Source organism: Pogoniulus pusillus, chromosome 2 (genome assembly GCF_015220805.1).
Source record: "Pogoniulus pusillus isolate bPogPus1 chromosome 2, bPogPus1.pri, whole genome shotgun sequence".
NCBI classification, from domain to species: domain Eukaryota; kingdom Metazoa; phylum Chordata; class Aves; order Piciformes; family Lybiidae; genus Pogoniulus; species Pogoniulus pusillus.
This window is the reverse complement of record NC_087265.1, coordinates 50196519-50218924: the sequence shown is the minus strand read 5'-3', so window position 1 is coordinate 50218924 and position 22406 is coordinate 50196519. Positions and strand designations below refer to the sequence as shown.

Sequence of the window (22406 nt, the reverse complement as noted above, 5' to 3'; positions counted from 1 at the left end):
CTGTCCTAGTCAGTTCTGCAACCACATCAGTAGGTGCCTTCTTGCAGTTCAACAAGTGATTTGACTAACTAAGTGTTAGTTCTCACTTTAAATCTCTGCTCTTCACTTGTATTTACTCTTGATATAGAAACTGCTAATAGGAACTCCACTGTATTTGGTGGTGTTTTTTCAAGTAAACCAAGAATATGAACTAACTGACATACCTACTTTTATGATATCACTTGTGTATGGTCAAGGACAGAGAACGCTTTTGGAGCTGTGCATACGAGACACAAATTCTACAATCCACAACTTCACCAGAGATAAAGCAGCTTGCAGCTTTATCAATCATCAGAAGTTTAGCAAGTACAAAGAAGTTAAGCTTTCCATTTCTTCAATATTTCCATTCACGAAGATGTTATGCTCTAAATTTTCTTCTTTAAAAAAACCCCAGCAGATTTACTCGAGTAGAACTCTGGCAGCATTCACACTTACCATCATTGTAGTCTTGTTGATGATATGAAATATGGTATCTTCGGGGATATGTGCCCCCCTTCCCAAATTTCTCAAATATTGGGATATCATACTCTACTAGAAAATAAGAACATACATTACAAAATTTAAGATGTGACAAGGTACACTAAATCAACTAGCTTGGTATTATAAATAAACACAGGGCAACATATCAGAGGATATGCTTCAAGCTGAAGCACCAGCACAAAAAAATTATCTAAACAAAAGCTACAAATCTACCAAGTCACAAGGAGACTCAGCCAAACATTTCAAAGGATCAAGAATTCAATAGCTGAAGTGATTGGCAACCTCCTGCTTAAAACAATGTCAGAGGACGGCAGCGTGTCTAATTATTCCAGTTTCAGACATAGTGTCTAGAAGGAAACTGGCAGAAGATATGACAAAGAATAAAATTTCAAGAGGCATAAACATGAAAGATTGGTGAATTACCCAAACAGGCTCAATAGGTCCTCTTTTAAAAACTACTGAAGGAGAGAAGTATTCACAAGATTAAGGGAAAACTCCCTCATGCTTTAATAATTAGTTAGAAGACAGGTATAGAAGATGGGAGCAAATGGTCAACAGTTCCACAGAATCTGGGCTACAACTCATGAAGTTTAATTATGCATGAATTCTCTGGATGGAGCAATTAACAGCAAGATGACAAAATCATTTTGAGAAATAAAGCCAGGAGAATAATTACAGAAAGCCTTTGAGAGTCTATATGACTGGATACCAAAATGGCAGATGAATTCAGTGTAGACTAACATAAAGGCTTGTGACAGCGTGTTCTAGTAAGGCAGTAGTTTAACGCCATTGGCAAAGAAGCAAATTAAATGAGATAAATCTTTAAGATATACTGAACAAAGTTGTGGTCTAGTCCATTTGAAATTATTTAGTACAGCTGGTCACCTCTGTACTTCTGATTTTTTTCCAAAGACACAGAATTGCTTGTCCATAAGGAAAGTAGGCCCCTATAGACTAGATAAGCAACAGCTCAAAGGGAGATAGAGATCTGTGAAAAACAAACCAAACCAAGAAAAAAGCCCAGCACAAACAAGCAAACAAACCAAAACATCTTAAAAATCACAAAGGATGTAGTTCTTCATAAAACACAGTGAGCTGCACAACTTCTTGACATGCACTAGTCTTGACACTGGAAAAGTGTATACAGGCTCACAGAACCCATCACACCACAGCAGAGCGTCTTGCATTTGCAGAACATACGACTAGGAATGCACTCTGAGGAATAAATACCTCACAGTCCTCTAGAGAAGCCCCACACTGGCTGTGGCAGAAGGAAAGATTAAGACAGATGGGTATTTCTTCTGACCCTAGGTACTATTCTAGCTCTGTTACCCATCAAATGATGAGAATAAATCGTGAATGTAGAATGAACAGTTGTCTACCCCACTGCCAAAATACCAGAGCATCCCACAGGAAATAAAAAAGAGAAAAAAAATCAGTATTATCTTATTAGAAAAATAACCACAGTAAACAAACACAGGTAAACTACTTTAAGATCACCAAAGGCAAGCTCATTTCTGAATTTTCCATCTTTTTTGGTATTTATCCCTGCCACCTGAATGCTTCTTGTAAATGAAAATAAAACTAAGTGATACACGCTGCTAGGCACTCTATAATGCTTAAAGAGTGCACCTTCACACAGTTATCTGGATAACACTTTATAAACAAAATTAAATGCAGCCTTACAGTATATAATAGACCAAAATTCACCAACCACCCCAGGTTCATTGGAAGCTTATTATTGTTTGACAGCAAAATTCTACAGGGAGGCATGTCCATGAGAGACACTGCAAAACACATACAAGACTGCACATTGTACTTTGTATCCTGGATTCAAGCTGCAGTATCATATGAAAACAACATTAGTGGTGATGATTAATTTATAGGCACAACACACACTTCTCCTTCATCCGTTCACTTTGCAGTGCTTTGAGTTACAGAAGCCAAGAGATTTTAAAAGTGATCCTTATTTCACATGGGAGAAACTGAAGTCTCCATTTCTTAGCTTTGATTTTGGCTGAGATAGTTAAATTTCTTCACAGAAGCTCATATGATGCTGTGTTTCGGATCTGTGACCAGAACAGTGTTGATAATATAGAGATGTTTTAGTTACTGCTGAACTTCATATACACAGCATTCAGACTTTTTCAGTTTGTCACACCACTACACCACCAGTAGGCTGGGTGCACAAGAAGCTGGGAAGGGACACAGCTGACTAAAGCAATATCCCTTATCATATGAAGTTGGGCTCAGCAGTAAAAGCTGGGAGAAAGGAGGAGGAAGGGAGAACTTTGAGTTGCTTGTGTTTGTCTTTCAAGGTAACTGTTAGGTGTGAAGTTCTGCTTTCCTGGAAATGGCTAAACATCTGCATGCTGATGGGGAGCAGCTGACATGTGCAGCTTTTGCTTTACTTAGTAAAATGTCTTTATCTCAACTCATGAGTTTTCTCACTTTCATCCCACTGCAGGAGAGGGAGCAAGCAGTTGTGTGGGGCTTAGCTGCCTAGTGTGGTTAAAATTACCAAGGTTACGTGCCAAATTAGACATAGACGTTAGTCTGATTTAACAAACTGTTCCGTGCTCCTACTAACTGCACCATTTGCTCTCTCCAGAGAATCAGGTAAATTACACTACACACACGTGCAGTGGTGTGACAATAATCCAGAAGAAAACATCTGGAAGACATCCTGTTTCATTGTATCTTTTACTGACTGCATTTGGATTGGACTTTGTTGCTTTGCCTTCTCATACCACTTTAAGTTTGTTAATAAACTACTTCTCAATATGAACATCCCTTCCAAATCCTATGATTTGCCAGAAGAAGTGTTCTGGAAAACTAGGATGTCCAGTGATTTTGCATACCTGAGAATTCCTGATGATTATCTGGATAGCTCTGTGCTCTTGGCATCCGAGATTTGGGATAGTTGTCTCTGAAAGTGCAAACACGTACAGCATCTATAAAACCTGACGTCATTAATCTACTACTCAACCATTTTATCTTATTCTCTCGAAATTGTTTATGACTGAGAAGCTATTTTTATACAAGTTGCTGCACTGGTTTACAACTGTGGAACCCAATTTTGAAAATTAAGTCTAATAGGTATCAATAACAGCTGCAGACCAGTAACAAAAGAAACGTTTGCTTATTGAGTGCAATGTAGTAGGAAAGCAACAGACAGACTCTGTTAATGAGCAATGATATTAGTGAAAACATGAATTTAAAAGCCACAAAGGAACACTGTTATGCCCAACACCTTTATGGCTAAACACAAAGATCTATAGACTGGCAACATTTCTTATACAGCCTGGAGGAGATTGAACCAAAGAAATGTAGAACCTTTTAATGTCTCAAAAGAATTCCTCTTCTCGCCATGAAAGTGACAGGATTAAGAGTGTAATTTTATTGAGTTACAGAATGATGAAGAATTTTTTGGTTCTTACATGATCACATTGTTTCTTACCTACAGTTGGTATGTAACTCCCAGCCACCAAAAGGCATGGATGGGATTGCCAGTCAGAGCAACCGATTACAGTATATTTCCATAAACATACCAAAACAATGTCCTCCTTTTTCTGGCAAGAATTTCTCTAATGGGTAACAGAAGCTAAATGGAGACACAAAACCTACACCTTTGTAGGAAATGTTTGAATGGGAAAAAAAAAAAAAAAGAGGAAAACAAACTAAGTAGAGATGACAACCAAAATAAGCAAAAAACAACCAAAAGAAGTTTTGAAGAAGAAACATCAGTCACTCACCCTTACCCCACAGAAACCTAACACACTGGCCATTATTTCATAGACATTCCATCCTACATGGCTACGCTAAACACTTTTGTGTATAACTTACCACACAATACTTCTCATGTCTATAGTTCTCTTGCTTGTGAAATGAAGATTCATTCTTTAACTCACGTGGATTTTTGTTGGATTAAATGTATTCGTGTACTCAAATCGCATTACTCAGAAATGAAATGGTACTATGGAATACTACTGCTCTAATTAATTGCCACAGGCAACAATTATCAGCTTTTTGCCTTTCAACCAATGAACAAAATTAGCAGTATTACTAGTATAGCAGCTCCAAACGAACAAGCAGCCTAACCTCATAACAAAACCCAACGTTACGTGCCTGACCAACCATAAGCCAAACAAGAGTATGCTCTGTTTGGCTTACCTGGTGGCTGAGTAACTGTGGATAGCAACCCTCTCGAAATACATGCTTTTCCTAACAGAACTCCAGACACCCCAGACTGTACACTGCCTCTTGCTAACTGACAGCTTTAAATGGGAAATCTGGAATGAGAACAAGGGGAGAGGAGCACACAGTAATGGCAAAGAAAAGGGGATTGTCTCTTGAAGTCTGCATGATTCCATCCTCTTTCTTGAAATAGGTACCCACTACCTTGGAAAAGGGAAGCTTGCTTCCCACAGCAGTACCTAAGAAACAGATTTGACGGGCCAGCTCACTGCCAGGGAATATACTTAACATGTATGTAAGACTGGCAAAATTTAGCAAAGATTTTCAGTGCAATTCTGTAGGACCTGAAGTCTGCGTTTTTGTCTTGTGAAGGAAGAGAGCTACTTCTGTTTTCCGTGCGCTGGTAAGCAATTAAATTTCAGTAAGCTTTCATAAATGCTCTGTAACTTAGAGAGGAATTCCTGGAAGAACTTCAGTAATAGCTGTGGCTGAAGAATTCCTACATGTTACAACTGACACACGATTCTATTTAATTATGATAAATAATGAATTTAGGTAAGTTTTACCCATCTAAAGGGCTGTCGAGTGAGGGACAGCTTCCCGAGCCAGAGTTTTCAGGACTGCTCAATGACAATGGATCCAGCATCTAAGAGATAACAAAGACCAGCAAGTTCAAAGTTTTGTCTGAAACAAAGTTTGTGCCTCAAAACACCTAATTAAAAAACAACGCAAACCGAACCGTAACCCCAAAAAAGCCAACCCCAAGGAAAACCAACACAGAGAAGAGTTAGCTGCCATAGTTGAACCTGCATTGCATTCTGCAGTCCTGAAAGGACTCCATTGTTTTTCTCACAACTAATTAGAACATAGTTAGGGTATTTAATGCTCTGTCATGCTCTGTACATAAGCTGTGCTACCACTAGGCCTCCTCTCTTAATGCTTTAGCAATATCTGCATGAGAGCAGCTTAACAAAGTAACAGAAGCAAAGGACGAAAATCTGAGACCATTTAACAAACACGAAAAAGGAGTGCTGGTTTTTTGAGGGGGTAAAAAAGTATCCCAGACACCACACAGGCTATGCTGAGTACGAGTTACATAGTCTCTGTAGTGGCTTAAGTTTGACCAACTAACCGTCACAGAAAACAGCTGAAATCAAATACTGTGAAAATCTTTAAAGCATTTATCTTTACTTAGGGGTTCAAGGAAGTTACGTAGATTTTCACACAGAAAACTGCAGGAGAAAGCGGAAGAATGCTTAAAGTGTATAAACACCCAAACAATTATTTTGTTTCAAATAAACTGTTGTAGAAAGCTGCAGATCACAAAACCGACTGAGACAGAGTGCTAAGTACCGAGCAATCAACGCTGACGAACTGCGTGAAACATGCCATGTATCAGTCAGAAGAGGTCATAAAACTGACTGTCTCAGTCAAATCTATCATATAACGAAGCCAAACCAACAAATCTTCCACTGTGTCTCCAATTCTAGCCCAGAGTTTAAAAATAAATGAAAAACTGGTAATCAAGAGCACTCTTTTTATCACCTGGTGCTTGTTTTGTTACTCTTCAAGTCCCAAGTTTTATGACAGACAAACATCATTCCCTTCTCTTTTGCAGTAGAACAGTCAAAAATGTTTTGCAGATTTAATTTTCAGACATGGAAAGAGAAGTCTGGAATTATTTACTGTGACAATTTTACCAGCCTGCCTCTCCAAAACAGGGCAGAAAGCTCATTTGTTGTTTTAAAAGGAGCTCCTTCCTAAAATTAGGTTTGTCATGGTGTATTATATAACATTTATTATTTTATAGGAGTTGGACACCAGACCTTTGCTGTAACTGACATAGTTACCTCTCCAATTTTTATGGTCTGTGAGGCACCTAAAAAGGTCCTGAGGACATATTGTACTGAGCATCAATCAAGGTCTTATTAATAGTGTCCAGAAAGTGAAGCCTTTCAAGTCAGACACTTAACGAAACTCTCTGTGGGGAGGACAACATTTACCACAGGATCAGAAGTCATATCCCTTTTCTCGTGCTAAGAAGTGGGTTCTGAAAGGGAGAAAAGCCCACCTCCCTCCACATTGCCTACCTCTATTACTGACTGCAGTGTGGCCTGGCTGGCCAACAACGGCCTACTTCTATTCAACCCACCATCTCCTCTGTAGGCAAAGTGTGCAATTTTCCATCAGGATGTGGACAGCTGTGCCCAGGCAGAATAATGCATCCTGGAGCTGGATGTAGGGCAAGGTGATACAGCAACTTAGGGGAAGTGAGCCAGAGGCTGAGAGTCCCCCAGCACTCCAGTCTGGTTCTGAGGCACTTTAGCCTAGCTTCCTCCTAACCTAGCTTCTTCTGAAACCAACAGGTAACACAGCATGACAGGTTACACGTTTCAGTAGCCAGTGACCAAAAATGACCTCACCTATGCCAATAGGATCTGAGCACGTGTTTATGATAACGAATAGCACCCTGGTCCAGAAATTGAGAGATGCAGTCACTACTCCTACGTTCAGTCATTAAAACTGCACCACAAATGGCACAGCCTCCTTGTCTCTTATTCTGTCATCTGTCTCATTTAGTCAGCTCATAAAAAACAATGTCTCTTGCCATTTGTTAATACAGTCCCAATGTCAACAAGCACTTGAAGTGATTTGGGCACACAGCATGATTTTTTTTTTCCTTCCTTAAAATGTCTTTCTGCATTACCAAGTCTGTGAGCTATTACAGACATCCTCTATCTTTTCCTGCTGTTTCTAAGGGCGATTTGGATATTCAGTACATGGGGTTTTCATTCATGTTGATATCCCACACTAATAGTGCAGGTGAATAAGGAGGACAAAATAGCTCACCTGTGATCCTTGCACAAAAATGCGACCGTGGGAAGTATTACAAAGCTTATTTATGCCAGGTCTATTGCTGTCCCCTTGCCTTTACGCCAACACTGTACCAACTGAGCCCAAATAATCCAGACAGATCCAAATTCTTCTTTAAAATGTCATTTAATTACCTGAGAAGGCTGTAAAACTGGTCTTGCTTGCATACCCTTACGAAAATATAGGGGGTTGTTCTTTCTGAAGTTGACATCTCTTGCTGTCATTTCTATCTACTGCTACCTCAGCTCAACTAACATGGAAATCAAGAATATTATCTTGCTCCTTGTAGGAACATATTTAATTAATTGAAGAGACTTACAGAGATAAAAAAGAATAGGTTCTACAAGATTAAACCACACTTATTTCAGCCTTCTCTTACAGATCATGCTTTCTGGTGGTGTTCTACTTTTTAGCTGTTCTTTCTAACAAATCTGGATCTTTCTTGAACAGCAGCATTTCATAAGTCAACCTAACAAAAGCTTTTAATGAATCACACACATACCTGATCCATACTTTCTGGAATGAATTCGCCCTCACTGTTGATACTGGTAAAGGACCCATTTCGGGCCACTTGATGAAGCTCGTCTGGAATGTATCCCGGGGGAGGTGAACTCCTATCACGAGTATTAGAACCTTTTGAAAGAAAAGGGATAGTCAGAATCATCACTAACTCAGAGTCCAGTGGGTTTATTCAGGCATTTCAAAGGTACTGAGCTTGCCTAGATCACTTACTGCTTCAAATACGTCCCAAACACCTATGCAATACAAGCCTTACATATAGCATTTAAAATCTGTAACCCAGGAACTATGAAAAATTTCAAGCAGTGACGTCCTGATGGCATTAAAAAGCATTTTCACTATATAGGAACATAAATATAATCTGCCCACACATCTAGATGGGTAGATTTCTTCTGAAACAAAATAAAAATTCAGAGCCTTCCATCTGTGTTAGCTAATCCTTTCCAAATGCTGCGAACTTAACTTGTTTCTTTGTAGAATACGACACTTGAAAGAACACAAACATCTCTATTCAAAATAAATGCACAATAAAGATTCTGAAAAAAACTACTCATAATTAAATTTGGAAATTAACATCACTAACTCCAAACACAAATAAGCAAAAAGGTTATACTGATGCCAAAATCAGTATCTTAAAGCAAGATCTGAAAAATACAGGAGCCCTGAAGTGAGCGAGAAAACACACTGACATGTAAACAAAGAGACACTTCAGCAAGGAGACTACTAACATGAACAGTTTAGGATACTCATCAGTTATCTCAAGTAACTCTACTTTGCCTGTCATTTTTTGTGGTTAATCTTCTGCATTTTATATAGCTAAAATACCTTTGACTATTGAAAGTCCACCCCGCTGAGTGCAAACTCTCCTACAGAGCCACTGATAAGCAAGAGAAAGTCAAACAGTCTTTGCCAAGGCAAAGATCTTCATGAAGGGAATAGGAGAAAAGAAACTTTTTCACAATTCAATCCGTTGACATATGTAGCTTACCTATTACAGACAGTCTCCTTTTTCTGTCTGTCACACCAAACACTGCATTATCTAAATCTTCCAGTGAGGGCAAGGGTTCCATGTTATTTACACCGGGTGACTGCAAATGCATACACATGACAAACCGCAGTTACTACTCCAACAATGCGAACACTTGACAAACTTTACAGGCTTTGTTCAGCGTATTCTTTTTGCAAGCAGTCAAAAAGAAGTCTGCCAATTAACATACAAATGTATCTATTTTAGTAGCTCATTCTTAACGTTTTAAAAGAATTTTCAATATGTACTAGTACAGAACTCCTATCAACATCATGGCTCTTAATGCCAAAATAAGACAAGTATTTAGCCTGCAGTCCACTGCTATTGTTTGCAACAAACAACCTGCAACTCGCCACAAAGGAGTGTTGCCAATATACGACTTGGAGAATGATGTCAAGTAACTACAGTTACTTAAAAATTTGTTTAAGCTTCTCAAGTTTGTATCAAATAATTATTCCATTATGAAAGGGAAAAAAACAAACAAAAAGAGAGGAATAGGATCTAGGGAAAAGTTAAAACCGAGTTAATAAAAATACTAAAAGATGCTTCAAATGAACTGAATATTTTCAACTGGAAAAAATGTCACCTTTAACATGACATTTTAAGAAAAAGACACTTAGCATGTCAAGCCATACTTGTGTATTTCCATGTATTACAAGCAGTATCTTGAGGCTCTTCATATGAACACTACGGTCAAGCAGTTCAACAGCTTTGTCCAGGTCATCCTGTGTGGTTAATGGAATTACAAGCTAGAAAACAAGGGAAAAGAATAAAAGAAAAGCCTGAAATAGGACATAAGAACAAAATATGTCAAGTGCGGAGAAACAACTAAACTGCTGCTACCTTTCCTTTCATTCAAAACAACTTGAAAATAAGATTTGAATTTAATTCAAAACAACTAGAAAATAAGTTTGCCCAAATATACGTGATGTTCAATCTTAAATCTTCTTGCAGGTGCCTTTAAGAGGCAGAACTCTTCACAATGAAGAAGCAACCATTTTATGTGTCTACAGCTTAGTATCCTGCAGGTTTCAGGGGAACATGCAACAGTGCCAACGTATTTGCCATCATCTAAATTAATGCAAGACTATAAAATAAATAAAAAGAAGCCCTATTTTATAAAGTACATTTTTTTTCTCTCACAACATAACAACTATATGTTTGAAGCTGCATCGCTAACAAGATTTCTCCCTTGAAAAAGGGAGTCTAAGTGTATCAGGCTCGATGTGATCCAAATGGAACAGCCCTACTCCTCACTAGAATCTTACATGGATCTAAATAATTAGAATTAACTTGGTACGCACGTTATCTTTGGAACAGAAAATATTTGGCTGTTAAAATGCACTTCAGCTCTGAGTTCTATTACAATTAAAACTGGGCTTGTTTCAGGAAAGCAAATTACAACTTCTGTTAGTAACAGAGGAACGACAAAATATAGACTATAAAATCTATTCTACTTGTAAACACAGTCTCAGTCAGTGATGCTCAAATACAACATCAGCTGAAATACAGTACTTTTACATAAAGAGAAATGGGAAGAAGGGAAGAAGTCTTGTTTGTAAATGAGCACATTCATTTAAAGTTGCAATTTTAATGCTAAAACAAAGTTATTATCATCACATTTCTGAAAGGTGGTAGGATGACTTGTCAAGTAGTACAGAAGCTGACAAGCAAAAAAACCTGCTCAAATGTATAAAAAAAGAACAAATCTATTAGAGGATGCAGCTGAGGCTAACAGATCATGAAAGGTCACTTCTTCTGACCTTCCTATTTCCAAAAGCCTTCTGTTGGGATTCTTGGTTTTGAGGATCAGTTTCACAGAAGTAAAGTAGCAAGTAACCAACAAACAGCAATTACAGGCATGATCTTCTGCAGAGATGCAGATTAGATACAGTAATAGTCAAGCACAGGAATAATCCTCCATGCACTTCGCTGACTCAGGGCAAAACCCCAAAAGTAACTCCCAAGAACATATCCTGCATTTGTAAACAGATTTCCTCTCTGCTGCTCAGCAATTCCATCTCTGCTGCTACAGGAAAGCTGGAAGTGACACGGATCAGGCCTAAGTGGCTCGACATGCTAGCACTGCTCCCAAGAAATCTTTGTGAACCAGTCTCTGTAAAAGGAGAGATAGTTAAGCCTACTTCTAAATCTAAATATGGCTAGGCTGTAGCTAGACTGCTGTATTCTAACAAGATTAAACATCAAATAAAAAAGGTGTACAAGAAAGGGTAAATGTTATTTCAAATTTACAACCACTACAAATCTCAGAGGTAAAAATACTCCTGAAGTCACAACAAAGCCTGCAGCAGAGCAGGAAGACAACTTACCTGTTCCCCATCAAGTCTGAGACAATTCACTAAGATATGACCCTCCTGCTAAAACACTACACACATCTCCTCTCTACCCTAACTTAGACTAGACTTAGACATTTGAGAACACACACATTACAAATCTGGGGTTTTACCACAGGACTTTTCTCACCACTTCTGAGAGCAAATTCCAGCCTTAATCAGTGTACAAGTAACCAAGAATTTAGAAGACAGAATATTACCTCATTATTGCTGTAATGCAAATCCATAGTCTGCCCAAAAGCAACTTTAGCTTTAGCTGCAAGATCTTCAAGTGTAACAGGCCTTGGTAATTGCAGGATCCTGAAACACAATTTAATTTATCAAGATTTTTTTGGTGTCTATTACTTCTGAAAGTGTCGTCACTCATTAGTTAAGAACCACTTTAGAATTGAAGTTACTACTAAAAAGACGGCAAGAGGCTGTGCTTTATTCCCTGATCTCTGTATTTTGAGTTGTTAAGAGAGGAAAAGCAGTGAAAAAAATTCAAGGGCCAATCACACATAAAATTCAAACTCATTATGAGTGTTTTACTTGCTTGCATACAGCTTCTTCACCTAATGCTTCGCTGTCTCCATTCCAGAGGCAAACTCTTAGAAACTTTTCCAATGTTCTGCTTCAGAAACTAGGACAATAGTGTAAGCTGACAAGCTGCGCTACTTTGAGGGCATCCCAGCTTCCTGTAAGAAAATGACAGCGACCAAGACCTGTCCCGGGCTGTTGTGGTGTAGTTATTCCACTGCAGTGTTCAGTCCCACAGCTTGTTACAGCAGCGCCTGGCCCACAGCGCTCTCTGTGCGGGAAGAGTGAGCGGTGCTGGCGCTTGGCATGGGCCAGATGGCTTCTGGCTGGCAGGCAATTCTGAGCTGTGTCATGCCTCCTGCTGAGACCTCATAGGCCTAAGATTGGGGTGTGGGGACACTTCTGGCCTACTCTCAGGCCTGCCGAGGGTGGAATGAGTGGAGGATTCTGGATGGGTTTAGTCCGATAGACTTGGCTTAGCTTGTGGATGTGTCCATTCTACCCGATTGCCTTTTGCATGTATGCACTAATAAATAGAATCTCCCTTTAAACTTCCAATCAGTGTGCAGTATTTTCACTCCTACTCTTCAAAAGGAATAAGAGTCACTTCTCCAGTCCTGTGTAGGTTGTGGCCTCAAACACAAGCACAAGCATTAAAAAGGATTCATTCCTACAGTCCCCATATATTGGAAAGCCAAAAGACAACCTTATGTGAAGAAAGGAACTAAAAACCACCATCACCACCACAATGAATTACATCTCAAACTGCTGAGTCCATCACTGACTGTGCTTCAGGTGAGCTCCTATAGAAACGGTAGTTGTAGGTCAACAACTCAGATTTTCTTTCAGTTCAATGTCTCTTCAAAACAAACTGCCCCAAATGCCTGTAAGCTGACTTCTCACTGCAGAAAATGGCTGTCTTACTTGAGAAACGCCACCGGTAAACAAAGTTTTTACAGGCAACAAACCTACTGCCCTACATTCAAAAAAGAAACAGCACTCAGATTTTGAGAAGCAGAAAAATTGGCAAAGGGCTAACTGTCCCTTCTATCGGTATTTCAGCTGGAACACTGGTTAGGGTAGAGTATTTCTGGCCAAAGTGAGGCCAGAAACCAGGCCACTTCCAATTAAAACTTCTTTTGAACAAGTAAACTGATTCAAAACCCCAACACAGTCCAACACCAGTTCTCACTGTGGTTCACTTGTTCAGCAAGCCTCAACCACCACATGCTACATTCACTGCTGAAACGAATTCCAGAATCACTTCTCCATTCTACTTCCCTTCTCAAAAACTAGTGAGAAAGCCATTGCCTCACTTACTATTTCTTGCATAATTTCGATATTTTATATTTAGCTCTAAATACTCAGGCAACAGAAGTACTGTAACTTATCCTGGACTGTCCAGTACTCCTTGTGACAGTCCAAAGCACAGCTAGGCTCATCATCCTAACAGCCTGAGAAAGGTATTTTTCCACACATTTGCTTTATGCTTGTATTCATATTTAATCAACTTAATCCACTCTAAATGTGAATAAAGGGAACCTGCAAAACTGCACTGCCCATGCAGACTGGCAGTGAGTGAACAGTCCTGTTCTAAACCCATGCTTCTGACTATTTCACAAGAGATTGCTAGGTAGGAGAGTCCCCAGTTTTCAAAGAATCTGAAAAGACTTATTTCCTCCAAATTACTTACAGCACTTAGCCATTACTGATGCACTGCTACATGTCATTTTTGAATAGGGGATTGAAAGAAGCTGAAGAATGGTAATACCTAGGGAATTTACTTCTATTTTACTACTCAGTGTAAAAAGAGAGCTCATAAAGCAATCGGCATGGATTCACACTGGTTTACTGCACATCATGCTAAGGGCTGACCAAAGGCAGCATAAAGTGAAGGCTGCTTCAGAATGAAACCCAATGAATCCACCATTTTCACTGACAATAACATGACCAGGATAATATTTATTTGTTCATTATTTTCAAAAACCTTATTCTATAACCATTTCTCCACAGGTACACTGAAGGTTTATGCTCTGAGAAAGAGACAGACAAAATGAGTTGTCCACAAACCGCTTTCGCATGGAATTGTGGATCGACTTCTGTGAAAGCTTTTGAGCAGTCACTAGAACACACATAGAAGTGGATGTTTCTGTACTTTAAGCACATGCATCATTCACACACACACACAAATTAACTGATTATTCAAAGTCATCTATAAAAACATTTATGAAGTCTAAGAAATTTTCATATTGTAGTTCTCAGACCGGCTCCTCCAAGGCACAATTAAACTTTAAGATCTAGCTTCAGGAGCTTCCACCTCTGGGTATTCCAGTAACAATATATTATCAGGTATTTAAAACACACACAGCACAGGAAAAAAAACCTGCTGGTCCACTCATATTTGAGATCTATAGCAATGACCTCAGTAATTGTTCTAGACTAAAAATCTCTATCTGAAGGGTAAAAGAATCACAGACTGGTGTGGGCTGGAAGGGATCTCCAAAGGTCATTTAGTTCAACCACCCTGCAGTCAGCAGGGACATCCTCCACTAGACCAGATTGCCCAGAACCTTGTAGAGCCTAACCTTGATTATCTTCAGGGATGGGGCAACCTGCTCATGGTAAAGATCCTGCTCCTAACACCCCATCTAAATCTATTCTAATTTCAAACCATTACCTCTCATCCTCTCACTGCAGGCCTTTGAGAACGGTTGCTCTCCAGCTTTCTTGTAGGCTCCCTGTGGGCACTGGAAAGCCACTATTAGGTCTCCCTGGAAGAGTTTCTTCTCCAGGGTGAACCGCCCCAGCTTCCTCGGCCTGCCCTCATAGGGTATTACATGGGGCATGGCTACAGTAAGATAATTCTACATTTATGTATACCTAGAGCCCACAGTTAAGATAGATTAATTCTCCTTTCAGACTGAAATTACATTTAAGCTTAATCCAAACACACTCAGCTATCCCAAACACTATGAACAGTTTCTTTGAAACTGTGTGATAGGAGCCCACGACAGCTCTATAAATAAAAGACAAGACAGTTTCCTGTGTTGCCATCTTACCTTTTTTCACCTCGATGTTCAAATTTGACTCTAACATCATTCTGCAGGAGAAGAGATAAAGGAACCTCTATTAGTTTGTTACTACCTCTTTAACAAAGGCCATGAAATCCTATTCAATAATCCAACAGCAGAAAACACTTAAATTCCTTAAGCAGTACAAGAATGTTGTCCTTTGTGGTATATCAGGGGCTTTTACCAAGCTGTTTCTGCTTAGATACATAATAAAGGCTTCGAGTGTGCAAAACCCACAAAAACTGGTCCTGAAGTGTAACCCGTGTTTTTCTAAGCAAACACATTCTTTCCTATCAATATGTTCTAACAGATTTGTTATTTCGAATTCAGCAGATTTCTAAGGAATTCTCCATCACAAGCAAGAAGGCACCACAGCAGGTCTTTATGTACCTTTTGGAGCTGAGCGTTCCGGGCTTAAGAAATGGATCCTATTTCATAAGCATTACCATAGAAACCTACACGTGCAGTTCAGCCAGCACTCACGCTATCCATTTCCCAATTAAAATAAATCTGCCTATAAATATCTGCAAGTTACAGGGAAACAAAATTATTTTGAAAAAATTGCAGTTTTAAGAATTAAATTCTATCATCAACTACTGCAGGAGGAAAACAACAATAAATTCAAGCACAGAGATTATACCCAGATAACAATGTTGTATTTTCCAAAATGATTACTGCATTCGCAAGCAGCTACTTTCCAACTTCACACATACAGAGTGACAAACATACCTTTCCCCCTCATCACTACCACATGTCAGCTCAGACATGGCTCAGCTCTATTTCGTCTATCCAAACACGCACTGAATTTTGACTGGTTTGGATCACATAGGCATATTACTATGATATCTGTAGTCACAGCTTGGAAACTGCTTGTATGGCACTAATAAAGCACCAGTGCTATATATAGAACAGTTACAGCCTTTAAAGCACAGAGTGGAAGAGATGTAGCCATTGCTTTTTGGCAGTTTAAGAGACAATTGCACTTTGATCTTTAACAGGCTAAAACAAGATTGCCCGAACTGAACTTCTATAGAATACTGGACTGTCAATTGCATTAAGGAACAGTTAACACAACAGGGCTATTATGACAATTTCAGTACCCATCTACATCCTCTCCTAATTTTCCATACAGGAGTTCAAACCTATCAACTAAGTATTCCCTGCTTTTTCACACATGTTCACTGTCTGCAGGAAAAAACAGACCTGAAAAGAACTCACACAACCAGCACATCAACAAAGAAGGCATCGAGGCCAGAGGTACAGCAAAGGAGCTTAAGCACGTTGCTGCTGCTGCACTGACATTCCTTAGTATGCTATAGCTGACAGCTTGGCGATCTACAGTACCTATAAAATTAACCCAAAAGAAGTATTCCAAGGAAGAGGTATGAGCACACCTTGGCATTTCAGAACAGTCTAGTGCCGATCAAATAATCGTTTTCACCATCATAATACCAATCTACATAGTGTCAAAATACCCCTATCATCTTCAGTTTATCAGGATTATAGTCATGTAAACATACACTATGATCTGGTCTGAAACGCACCGTTTCATTTTGCTGCTAATTTAAGAGCATGAACAAAGAAAACGGCAGCACATGTGGGAGACTAATAGCTCATTCTGGTATGCTCACTGGTCTGGCAAGAAAAATAATTATAGAAGTCACAGCAGGACATTCTGCACTCAAGAGGTGAGTAAGGATATTAAAGATTACCTGTTTTTTAGGTGAAGATGACTTTGGTTTTCCTGTTTCTTGCTGGGGCAATACAGGACGACTGGCCTTATGAAGCACAGCCAAATCCTGCATGATTGAATTCAAAGCTTGCTGCTCATCTGCTCAGAGGAAGACAAGAGCAAATTTGAGGTGCACTGCTGTCTCGTTTCACAATTAAGCAGACATTACGCTAAAAAGAAGTATTACACTCCAATACACAACTGCTAAATAAAAATACTACCACATTGCAAACATTTTTGTTCTGTTTATCACCAATAGTGCTTACGGAACCTAAACAGCAGGTTTAACAAAATCTTAACAGAGATTGACAGCTCTATGGAACTGCAGAACTTCCCCTGAGAGAAGGCAGGGGGAAGTTTAGCTGCTTTGTTCCAAGTAACACTCACAGATGAGACACTCACTAGAAATCACACTTCCGTATCCCACCAAAACTTGTGAAATAAGGAAAAAGAGCTGGTACTTTTCAATCACTTCTCTGTCCTGCACAGGTTCAGTCATGCACGTAGGAAACATACACAAACTCCAGGAGGAACACCTCAATTGCTCAAGCATCTGCTGATGGTCCAAAGTGATTTAAAAACAACAACTACTAAACAAACAAAACCCTCCAAACAAAATTAAACAAAACCAAAACACCATGGAATTCTTCCAGGACTGCAAACATAAGAGATTTTAGAGCTCGCAGGAGTAATGGAGAAGAGAAACAGAAACACTGAACCCAGGAGAAAATCTAGGGGAAGAAGTGCTACACAGCTTAGATTTGGAGTTCACATAATATCCTAAATCCTGATGATCTGCTGCAGCTGCGATGGCCTCAGGCCATGCTAGCCAAGATTTGCCTTGGAACTGAGATGCTCCTTTAAACAGGAAAGTGTTTAGGAGCTCAGAAGTCTGCACATCCACTACTAAGTGAAATTTATTTGTCACTAATATTTTGTGTTAATTTCTTGCCACAGCAACAGCACTATATTCAACACGGACTACTACATGGGACACCAGGAAACAAAAGGTGTTGGTTGTCTGTTTTCACACTTCTTGACAACAGATATGTTTGCTGCAGAAGTCCTGGCTAAGAACACTATTTCTCAAACATGAAATTGAAAAAAACTTTGAATCAACAAAAAAGCAATCCAGGTATTCAGCAATGATGCAAATTCCTTCACACTTGATTGAAATATAAGCAAATATATTTGTCATATTCAGGAAACTGTGGGACTTCAGTGTTCTAATTTAATAGATTTCTAACAAATGAGAAAGCTGGTTTGAAAATGAGCAGCTTCGATCATGATTCAAGCTGCCATGATTCATAATTGCACTACGACATGCAAATCTACAAAAGCAAGTTCTACCAGGAATATTTAAAGGCACAAATGAAGGCATTCTTGCAGCTCGGTTATTCCTTTCGCACACAAAATCATACTTCAAAACCTGTCACAATTAAAAAAGTTAAACTATTTAATAGTGTTATAGTCCATTCTAGTGCTCAGTGGAAAAAAATACTCTTTTAGCAGTTAGGTGCAGGTGATTTAATTCCCTGTGGTCACTAAGAAGCATTTTTCATACAAAGGAAACTAAAGAACTGTGGTAAAACATCTAAATACTCGCTTCTTTCTCACAATATGTGGCAGCATATCAGAATCTTAGAGTATTGCATTCCTAGATTCAGCTACATGGGTTTTAAAGAATAAAAGATAAACTAGAGTGATACAAAAACGTATGTATTTTGGTTATTGGTTTGCTGGAAATCTTTTGAGAGTGAGCACCAACAAGTGATTACATTAAGAACACAGCCAGCTCACTAAAAAGCCTGTACAAACAACTTGAAAATTCAACACCAAATTGGAAGTAATGCAGGTGTGCTACACATTTGGAAGAACAGTCAGACCATCTACACAGCCCTGCCTCTGCACTGCAATGACACAAGACAACACAATCAAATTCCTGAACACAGACTTTGTGGTTTCATTTTTTTTCATTGCTTTGTTGTAGTTTTTTCCAAAAAGCCACTACCATTTAGAGTTGGTATTGCCTAGCACCCTAATACCACAAGTCTCAGTTTCCTTTGGTTGGATTTTTAAGCTACCACATAGGAAGGGAGAAGTCCCATATTCCAATGGAAGGAAAAATAGAAGTAGCAGTAGTATCCCGATTTTTAGCAAAACAGCTGAACACTGCCTTTCCTGGAGGCACTACACTGAATCACAGAGCCAAAGTGTGTATTTCCTAGGAAAAGAAACAAGTGTCTTTCAAAATCATTAATGTTCTTGGTTTTCAATGGAAAGGAAAAGGATCCTAATGACATTTTTTATACAGGTTAGACACAAGACTTACCCATAGTGGCAGCGAGTCTGAACACTCAAACTTCAAGGAAATGGTTGCTTCATTAGCATTATTTTGTTTCCTAAAATGCAAACCCAAAACTTCTGGTTAAAGTTGTCAAAGCTGTGCAAAGCAGTCAACTCGTTCCTGGTCTTGGACAGTTTTGCTAACACCCCATGTATCAAGTGTGCATATAAGCTGCAAAACGACACACAGAGATATGACATGTGGAGAAAACAGGTATTGTCCCAAAGGCTCAACAGGCTCTGCCTAGCTGTCAGAAAACATGAAGCCCAAGCTAAACAGTCTACAGTTAGGCTAATTTTAATCATCACTTGTGGCTGTAGATAGAGATTAACAGCTTAATTAGCCATAGCATTCTGCTATGGGATATTTACTATTCCAGGTTGTTAAGAACCAGTTCCTCTATCTGCTGTTTGAAGTCCTGTGTTCAGAACAACAGACAGGCGGCTCATTCATATAAATATATGCGAAATTCACAGCACAAATCGAGAGGTGTCAATACCTACTGATTACACCAACTACAAAGCTTCAATTGCTACTTTCCCCCCCTAGAATTCAAGAGGACTAAACAGTTACCCCAGTACCTCTGAAAGCAAATGCCTCGGGAAGACACCTCAGGTAGTAACGTTTAAAGTAGTTAGTGGAAAAGCAGAATCATAGCAGGCACATTCATGAACAAACCCTACCATAGCATTTTGAACATCAGACAGGTGAAAAGAAAAAAAAAAAAAAAAAAAAAAAAAAAAAAAAAAAAACACCAACCCCAAAAACGATAAAATGAAGACCCGGTAAGGGCCACTCAAAACAATTGATCTACGAGATGCTATTGTAGAGCTTGAAGGCAAAAAACTGAAGGCAGATTCCTAAACTGACAGTGATATTTACTGTAATGCAGGCTACACCAGGAGGAATTCAGCACTTCTAATGCAAGATCTCTGATTTCTTAAGCAGACACTGTAACCAAGTAGGGAAAGCCTCCCTACTTCTCCCTTTTCCTGGCTGCAGTGAACCATCCATCCCTCTGACTCAGATGTGAAATATCTACCATACTTTGATAACAGACGATTGTCCTGCAAGTTCATTCAAGGAGCTACATCAACAGAATGACTCTCTTTTGTTTTTTTGAACAGAATTTGTTTTCTCATGATTTAGTTCCTTACCAGTGTCAAATGACTGCCGATGCCAGCACAGGGCCACATGTGGGAGCACATGGCTAAGAACAGAGGGAACTTGGGCCAGCTCTTCCAGCACCAGTCAGGCTTTATTGCCCGAATACAATACATATTTTTTAGCTACCATCAAATTCTGAAAAATTTCTGAGGGGCTTCATTTAGGCATCTTTGAGCTTCTGGCACTGCACTTCTCATATCTAACAAAAACAGTCATTTTAGGCAGCATTCATTTCACTAACAGCATCAATGTAAAGTATCTCTGCCATGTTTTTTTCAGAAATAAATTTGGACCTGAAAGCCACACAAAGGTTATGGCTCTATATTGCCTTTTACCTATGTAAAAGATGACTTAGCTACTATTGCCTATTTCAAGCTCCATAATAGCCAAGACGATCCAAGGGTCCCACTCTTCAATCAGAAATCGATTCAGCTGCGAGAGCACACAAAAGAGCACAGCAGTCCTAAAATAAAACTGAAAATACAGTTCAAGTATACTTAGAGTTACATATTCTCAAGTCTATGGACAGCCTCAAAACAATACCTGAAGCGGCTTCCAAGTGTTGTGGGAAAGAAACTCCCACCTAAAACGCTTTTTAAAGTATTAAAGTTTGCAGGACTGTGAACAGTTTATCCGGCCTGGGCTGCCCACAGTCTCAAGACACAGCCATTACCATGGTCTCCAGCCTCTTGATGCAGGAGACAGAAAGAGCTGTTTCAAAAAAATAAAAAAAAGAAAAGCTTCTGTTGCTCCATAACAAATAAAAAACCATGAAGAAAGGGATTTGTACTCATCCCCAGAGAGGAAAACAGGGTCTGAAATTAATTTACTTGTCAAATGACAGTAGCCAAGATCACTCAAATAAAGGACAGAATCTTTGGGCTTTGCTCTCACACGAGATGTCAAGAGGTCTGATTTACTTACAATTAACTGGGTTTTCCATTACAGCCTTCATGTATCACAGCTAAATCTGCCCAAGTCTTTGCATCTTTTGTGTTGTTAATGGTCAAAAAAAGCAAACTAGAATATATATTTGATTATTTACAATGCTATGAGTTGTTTTGGGTAATCTTACAAACAATTATTCAATGAAGTGCCTAGAAAATATTTTAATTCTCTATCTGATTCGACTGTCTTAAAGCGAGAGCTACTGCCAGTTTCATAAAATGTCTCATTTAATGAACTGTCTTAACATATTTTAAAAAAGGAGTATTTAATTAATCTGGATCAGGTGCTTATGTAAAACTTCCTTCTAAGCATTTAAAAGAAATGCAAAAATTCTGTAAAGCATTTTAAATCTGTCACATTTTAAGAAAAAAGAACAAGTTCTGACTCCAAACAAAACCACCCAAACCATTCATCCTCAACCTACACGAAATAACCAAACTTGCAAGGTCAGGATGTTTGAGCTGCTGGGCCCACGTAAGGCAGGCAATCTGAAGAAGAAACATCTTGGGAAACATTTTCTGCCAAAAATTGTTCCCAAGTATTTATCAGTGACGTCTCTCTATAGAGCTACTAATAAGGGAGCCTCCATTTCTTTTCCCTTCCATTTCCCTCCTCTTCCTTAGATGAAAAAAAAAAGCAAACTAAAACAACACAAAAAACCAACAAGCACCAGATACAAAACTCCCCAAACCCTAGAAAAAATTACTTTCTCTGAATAATTTAGGGACTTCTCACTTTACTACCCCTTTCAAGGAAAATGTTTTCTATTCAAATATAAAGTATAGTTTGTCGCCAACTAAACATAGCAATCTTTTTATTACCATCTTGTGTCACTTCAAAAGGAAGCTATCAACATGAACACTTCAATTACAGAGGCAATCCAAATGAAAATGAAGACATCTTTGTGAACTCAGTAACCAGTCCTGGGTTTAAATGCACGTTTTTCCAGTAGACTATAACAAGGTGGTCATGGGGAGAAAGGGAAAATCAAGCTGACGAAAATCAACATTTCAAAAACCAGAACCCCGCATTCGGTAGAAAGGGAAAAAAGGCTACACTAATCTGTGGTTACAAAGTAGCATTAGCAAAACACACACAGAGTAGATGACAGTCAAGGACAAAAGGAAGCGAA

At 39.0% G+C, this 22406-nt stretch overlaps 1 protein-coding gene across 3 annotated transcripts in view; it reads right to left on the bottom strand.

Moving 5' to 3' along the window:
* Positions 1-22406, bottom strand: part of MAP3K2 (mitogen-activated protein kinase kinase kinase 2) — a 53378-nt gene that overhangs the window by 14519 nt on the left and 16453 nt on the right. For 2 of the 3 annotated variants that reach the window (XM_064165674.1, XM_064165653.1), the window contains exons 2-11: positions 19145-19214; positions 16793-16911; positions 15069-15109; positions 11691-11790; positions 9772-9885; positions 9098-9197; positions 8093-8223; positions 5283-5362; positions 3381-3448; positions 475-570 (exon numbers count right to left, since the gene is read on the bottom strand). In XM_064165674.1, the coding sequence (XP_064021744.1) occupies positions 475-570; positions 3381-3448; positions 5283-5362; positions 8093-8223; positions 9098-9197; positions 9772-9885; positions 11691-11790; positions 15069-15109; positions 16793-16911; positions 19145-19148 (853 nt within the window). In that variant the 5' untranslated portion in view covers positions 19149-19214. The remainder of the gene's footprint in view (positions 1-474; positions 571-3380; positions 3449-5282; positions 5363-8092; positions 8224-9097; positions 9198-9771; positions 9886-11690; positions 11791-15068; positions 15110-16792; positions 16912-19144; positions 19215-22406) is intronic. The other variant, XM_064165664.1, reaches the window with a different exon arrangement.